At 41.1% G+C, this 7623-nt stretch overlaps 1 protein-coding gene across 1 annotated transcript; it reads left to right on the top strand.

The window, feature by feature from the left end:
- LOC109241327 (protein TIC 20-v, chloroplastic) lies at positions 6259-7167 on the top strand. Its single transcript, XM_019408057.1, has one exon. It carries the CDS (start codon positions 6425-6427, stop codon positions 7037-7039), a length of 615 nt encoding a protein of 204 aa, XP_019263602.1. The 5' UTR covers positions 6259-6424; the 3' UTR covers positions 7040-7167.

The raw sequence follows: 7623 nt of genomic DNA, 5'->3' as shown, positions 1-7623 counted from the left end.
TGAGCTAGGTGTTTTCCACGTAAAAATCTCTGTGTTCTTTATTTCTGTATTTTAATTCTGCAAACAGTAGAAGTTAGAACACCTAGAAGAACCAGGTTCTTCTAGTGCGAAAATTAGGTACCACACAAATCACCCCCCTCTTGTGTGGTATTGACGTCTAAAACATCAATCATGACTTATGTGGATCATCGATATTGATTTTCAGGTAAATTGGAAATGATTTGGAAGAATGATTCTCAGCTAGAAGCTTTAAATGTGAAAGGATTGACCAAGTTTGAATTTTTTTGTATTTGACCTCGGATTGGATTTCTGATGGTTCCGTTAGCTCTGTTGGGTGATTTTGGACTGAGGAGCATGTCTGGATTGTGATTTGGAGGTTTGTAGTAGAATTCGGCCTGAAATGGCGAAAGTTAGAATTTTGGAAAGTTTGACCGGGAGTGGACTTTTTGATATTGGGGTCGGATTCCAATTCCGGAAGTTAGAACAGGTCCGTAATGTAAAATGTGACTTGTGTGAAATATTTGAGGTCAGTCGAACGTGATTTGATAGGTTTCGGCATCGGTTGTGGAAGTTTGAAGTTTCAAGTTCATCGATTTTGAATTGAGGAGCGATTCGTTGTTTTGATGTTGTTATGTGTGTTTTGAGGCCTTGAGTAGGTTCGGATTATGTTATGGTACTTGTTGGTATGTTTGGACGTGGTCCCGAGGGGCTCGGGCGTGTTTCGGACAAGGTTCGGATCATTGTTCTTCATGTTCTCATTGCTGAGGACATGCTGGTTGTGGTGTTCCGCACCTGCGACTGGTATTGCGCAAGTGCGATGGCCGCAGAAGCGAGCCAGCATCGCAGAAGCGGGATTTTGCTGAGGGAGTAGAAGTCCACAAATGCGGAGGTAATTGCGCAGAAGCGCGACCGCAGGTGCGGTCATGTCCATCGCATAAGCGGCCGTCTCGCAAATGCGAGTCCTTTTCCGCAAAAGCGAGAGTCGCAGATGCGACCTATTGTCCGCAAATGTGGAAATTGATGGGCAAAAGCTATAAATCGAGGTTTTGTTTCCTTCTCCATATTTTGAGGTGTGGGACTTGGATTGAGGCGATTTTTGAAGCAAATTTCATCACAAGGATTGGGGTAAGTGTTATCTACTCGGTTTTGATTACATTTCATGAATCTATCTTCATTTTTGGCAATTGGTTGGTGAATTCTAAAGAGCAATTGGAGGTTTTGGCCTAAAGTTTCGTAATATGAATTTTTGAGTTTTGGTCACCAATTTGGGGTCGGATTTGAGTGAAACTAGTATGGTTGGACTCGTAATTGAATGGGTTGTTGGATTTTGTGAGTTTTGTCGGGTTCCGAGGTGCGGGACCGGATGTGATTTTTGGTCGGTTTTGGGATTTGATGTAGGATTCAATCTTTATCATCTGTAATTGTTTCCTTGGGCTTTATTTGATGTATTTGAGTTGCTTTTGGCCAATTGTGAGCCGTTCGGAGGTCGCTACGCGCGTGATGGCATTTTCGGAGCATCGCTTAGCTTGCTCGGTGTTGGAATTTGGCTTGTTAAAGATAAGTAACTCTTCTAAACTTAGTGTTGAGGGTATGAAACCCCGAATTACGTGTTATGTGATTGGTATTGAGGTGACGCACATGCAAGGTGACGGGCGTGTGGGCGTGCACCTTGTGAATTGTGACTCTATTGTTCCATGACACTGTTTAATGGTCCTATTTCGTTGATATCTATGCTTTCACCATGTGATTAAGCAACTGAGCTGTCAAATCATGCTAGATATCCTATCTAGGCTTTATGATGATATTGTTAGGACCCATAGAGGTCGTTTCTTGCTGTCATCTCACTTATTTCATTGATATTTCATACTCAGTCATATTCATGCATTCATAATCGGTCTCAGTAGTTGTTTATTGATACATCATATCATTATTGTCGAGCTAGTTTCATGACATTATGAGCCCATGAGTGAGACAGGAGAGATTGATGATTGAGTGAGGCCGAGGGCCTGATTGTGAGATATTGATACTATGGCACGTGAGTTGTCCGTACGAATTCTGATCTTGATACTATGGCACGTGAGTTGTCCGTGCAGCACGTGAGTTGTCCGTGCGGATTCTGATCTTGATACTATGGCACGTGAGTTATCCACGCAGCACGTGAGTTGTCCGTGCAGATTATAGTGCTTGGGCTGTAGGAGCCCCTCCGGAGTCTGCACACCCTTAGTGAGCGCAGTCGACTATGTATATGTTTATGGATCGGGTTGCACGCCGCAACGGGTACTGTACAGTGCTGAGTGATTGAGTGTGCTAAGTATTGAGCACGGTAAGAGATAATGCGAGACAGTGAGGTTGAGCACCCTGAGAGTGTGAGTTCATCACTAGGAGGCATTGCATTTGACAGACGTACTTGAGATACATGCATACAGATGCATTTTCCGTTTGCTGCCCGGTTTTGGTGACATTCATGATTTTTACTTGTATCTTGACATGTAGGCATAGTGATGTACTTTCCTCATGCTATCTTAAAATGAAACATTTACCTGATGAAAAGTCTTGGGAAAAAGTTACAGTTTTCAAACTTACTCATATTTTTGACGATTTCGGTAAAGGATTTAGATTTTCACTGATATACTTGAAAAGCGGAACTGTTTCGAAAAACTATGAAAAAGGCTGAGCATTTTATCTCCGAGCTACTTCTTTATTTACTTGCCTTACATTGTTATGGACTGCTATTGGTTATTGGTGTTGGACCCGACCTTGTTCCAGCTCGTCACTACTTTCAACCTAAGGTTAGGTTTGTTACTTATTGAGTACATGGGGTTGGTTGTACTCATACTACATTCCTGCACATTGCGTGAAGATTTCGGATGTCGATATTGCTGTGCATGGCGGGAACCGGATTTGAAGGTGTACCTGCGTCTCTGTTGTAGCTGCCTCTTGTTCATGGTAGCCTTAGCTTTATAAAACTCTGTTTATGTACTTTTCAAACAGGAGATGTATTTTCTTCATATCAGCTTTGTAAAGTCTATTCTTAGAAGCTCATGATTTATAGTACCAGTCTTTGGGAATTGTATAAGATTCAGATAACTTCTTTGTTTCATTGTTTTATTAATAATATTGGAATTTGATAGTTATTAGTTGTCTTACCTAGCAGGTTGGGTTAGGTACCATCACGACTGGTGGATTTTAGGTTGTGACAAGAAATTAGACAGAATACAATAATGGATAGGTGGGGGACTCTGTTTGTCGCGGATCGTAACATGGAATGCATCTCACCACAAAGTCTCCTCAGCAATTGCGCGTATGTGCATGTATGACCACCAAATGCACACAATTAGTGCAGAAGTATAATATGAGTACGTAAATCAACGCGTACCCAGTAAGTATCAAGCCTAACCTCGAAGAAGTAGTGACGAGAGATCGACATCGACACTTAATAGTGGTCCAATAATCAAAGTACAATAAAAGTAGACAGGTATGAAGCATAGTAGGTAGAAGCAATAAAAACAAATATATATGCATAATTCAATCGTCAACGGAAGAGTAGATACGAAATCCACACATACCGAATACTACCTCAAATGGGACATGTATATGATTAATAACAAACAAAACGCCAAATCTCAAGCCAGGAAGACGCATAGGTACAGTGACTCTCTATCGAATATTAGCGCACGATCTGTCGAGGTCGTATAGCCCGATCCATAAAATAGTGTACATTGCCGAGGTTGTACAGCCCAATCCATGGATACATCTCATAATACTGCCGAGGTCGTACAACCTCATCCATTGTAGTACTGCTGAAGCGTTTAGCCCAATCCATAAAAATGATGATACTTTTGGCCGGTCATTAGCACAACTCGCGAATATATGTACGAGTTATGAACTCAAGAAACTTTTTGGACAAATATATTTATGGAAGAAGAAATCCATACGAAAAAAGTATAATTACCGCAGCTAATCAAGTAGCGCGTCAAGTGTCTAGAATAGTACAGTTCGATACTCTATGCAGGTCTAGTCTCAGGCAAGAACATGAACTAAAGCATTTAAGCAAGCAAGGATAGCTCAAATAGTACAATTAAAACATGATATCAGTCCACATCTACCCGGACATAATCAAGAATATAGCATACTCACGGACACTCGTCACCTCATACGTGCGTAGCTCCCATAACACATAGCATGTAACACTATAGCACCTACAGGGTAAATTCCCTCTTACAAAATTAGACCGGAGACTTACCTCACTTCAAAATCCAATAACCATCTCCAACACATCTCTAGCACCTCAAACCAATGCCAAACGATCCGAAACTAATAAAATTACGTGCAAACCAATCAAAATATACTTAAAAGCTCATAACTTAACAATTAGAAGCAATCCCCAACTCCACATGAAAAGTCAACGAAGTCAACCCCTAGGCCCACGTGCCCGGATTCTAAAAACTTTTGAAGATAAATATTACCCATAGCATCACGAACTCTAATATATAATTTATTCCCAATTCCATGTCAAATTTTATGGTCAAAACTCAAAAAATTATTTCTTGGTTTTCTTCCAAAATTTCACAATTTCTGCTAATTTTGATGTTCAAATCCATATATTATCCTTGTATATATTTAGCTCATAATGAGTAGGAACCACTTACCTTGTGATAGATGAGAAAAAAGGCCCTACAAAATCGCACCAAAATTGGCTCCAATGAGAGAAATAAGATAAAAATGAGCCAAGTCCCAATTTGCATTCTTATACACTGCCTAGGCATCCTTCTTCGTGATTGCGGAAGCACCCACGCGATCACGAAGGCCAAACCAGCCTCATCCAGAAATCCCTCTTCGTGAAAGCGAGGACTCCCATGTGATCACGAAGCTCAGCCTGCCAAGCCAACGCAAATGCTAGCCCTGCTCCACGAACGCGAAGGCCAAAACCTTCAAGGCTCAGAAAGTACCTTTCGCAATTGCAAACTCCTCTATGAGATTGCGATGTGAAACCCTCCAAACCATGCCAGCCCACTAACATATCATGTTCGCGACCCTCACTACGCGAACACGAAGCACAATCAGATCACGCACCGCGATCGCGAACCCAACCGCGATATCGAAGAACACTTTCTTCCCAGCTCCACTCAGCACTCCGCGATGGCGATCGCGATCCCTTCTACGCGATCGCGATGCACACTACTGACACCAGAAACCAGCAACTTCAAATCAAAGGGGATTGATCTGAAACCATCCCAAGACACATTCGAGACCCCCTGGACCCCGTCCAATCGTACCAAACAAGTCCCCATACATTATCCAAACTTATCCAAATGCTCGCAACGCCACAAGTAACATCAAAACCAAGAATCGATGATCAAAATCCTTTTCAGAACTTTCAAACCTTCAAACTTCGTCGAATGCGTACGAATCACACTTAGACATTTCGGATCATGATCAAACTTCACACACTCATTCTAATCAATAAAATGAACCTATACAAGGTCCCAGAAATCCGCTCGTAATCTGATAACACCAAAGTCCACTCTAAGTCAAATTTAGCTAATTCAAAACCTTAAAAAAATGTAAACTTCCAACAATAAACGTTGAATCGCTCCCAGACCATCCAATACTCCACCCGGACATGCGTAAGTTTGAAATCACCTTACAAACCTATAGGAACCATCAAATCCCAATTTCGAGGTCGTTTACTTGAAAGCCAAACCGTGGTCAACTCTTCCAACTTAAAGTTTTCGATTTGGGAATTATTTTTCCAAATCAACTCCGAACTTCTCAAAAATCAAAACCGACAACGCGCACAAGTCATAATGCATAAAGTGGAGGTATTCAAGGTCTCAAACCACTGAACGACATCCCAAGAGCTCAAAACAACCGGTCAGGTCGTTACAAATCGTGTATTGGATTGTTAAAATTCGATGAACAAGTTTACGTTTGAGAACTTAAGATTTTGAAATCTGAAGTTGCATTTAATTGATTGAACTACTTAAGACTCGAATTTCTGAAGTTGCATTTGAAAGATAGAAGTTGCATTGAACAGATTGAACTACTTCAGAATCGAATTTCTTAAGTTGCATTTGGAAAATAGATGAACTTTGGAGTTGATTTCTAAAGTTGCATTGAAGAGATTGAATTATTTCATATTCAAACGGGTACACTTTGTAAAAGTCTTCGTCGTACGGTATAACTTAAATGGTGGCTCCAAAAGCGAGTATATATAAAGATGCCCCGCACTTGTGGTTCCATAGGCTTTGGGTATCTGGATCCGAAATCCCGACCCACAATTCAATCTAAGATTTTCTCAATTGACTGTTCAAAACAAATCACTTTACCAATAAATCCTCCAATCCAATTTCCCCTTTCTCTTCTGTCTCCGCCAAAACAAAATATCAGTTGGCCATCCTCAAAAATTCTCAATTTTCACAGGATGGCCATCACCCATCTTTTATCCACCAATATTACACCCTCCCTCTTTACTTCCCAGCTCAAACACTCACCATTTCTTCTACTGAAACCCAAAAGAACACTCATATGCCCCAAAAGGCCTACAATTCGAGCTCAATCTAAGAACAATGACTCTGCAGATGGCCCAGATCGTTTAATCTCCGCCATCACTTACTTCTACCCTTTCTTTGACGGTATTCAATATGGGAAATATGTCATCACTCAGTTTGCTCCAATCCAAACCCTTATTCAACCTTTAGTCCCAGCTATAAGGGTTTTCAAGAGCTTCCCACTTAATGGGTTGCTAATTTTCTTCACCCTTTACTTTGTTGTTGTTAGAAATAACAATTTCAGTAGGTATGTGAGGTTCAATACCATGCAGGCTATTGTTCTTGATGTGCTTCTCATATTTCCTGATCTTTTGGAGAGGAGTTTTAATCCAAAAGATGGGTTGGGCTTGGATTTGATGATGAGCTTTGATAGCACTGTATTTTTGTTCCTTTTGGTGTCTTTAGTTTATGGTTCTTCTTGTTGCTTGTTGGGGCAGCTTCCTAGGTTGCCTATTGTTGCTGAAGCTGCTGATAGGCAAGTTCTATGACTATGAACTCCTTAATTTTACTTATTTGGGAGTTCCTCTTTGTACACTTAATTATTTTTGCTTTAGTTGACAGTTATAGCTATTCTGTTTGGAAGTAAATGTATGCTCTTTTACTTTTGTCTTCTTTAGTTGTCTATTACTTCATCATATTGTTGTGTTGATGCTTAAGGAAGAAATTCATGGTCCTCGTTAGCCATTAGAGAGAAGTTCGTCTTGTCTTGTCTTGAAAAAAGCGCAAGCATGTGGAGGCATGCAAAATGTTGCTATTCCTGAAACAATTCCAAGAGTGCCCTTCACCTCTTCTTAGAGCTTGAGCTATTTACAACGACCTAGTTGGCCTGGTGGCAATAGACTTGAGCTTGGGGTTTGCTTCCTTTCAAGGTCTCAAGTTCGAAACCCACTGGGTGCAAATAATTTCTGAGGGCCATCGGACTGGGTAAAACCTGAATTAACCGTGGTGCACTTGCGGGAAACTCCTTGCCGAGGGCCTGTGCACCCCCGGGATTAGTCGGGGCTCTTAGAGACTCGAACACGCGGTGCAAAATCAAAAGAAAAAACAGAGACCTAGGCGATTTACCTATAGG

The sequence above is a fragment of the Nicotiana attenuata genome, chromosome 1 (assembly GCF_001879085.1).
Source record: "Nicotiana attenuata strain UT chromosome 1, NIATTr2, whole genome shotgun sequence".
NCBI classification, from domain to species: Eukaryota; Viridiplantae; Streptophyta; class Magnoliopsida; order Solanales; family Solanaceae; genus Nicotiana; species Nicotiana attenuata.
Note: the sequence above shows the minus strand (reverse complement) of the source record. Positions and strands in the feature narration are given on the sequence as shown.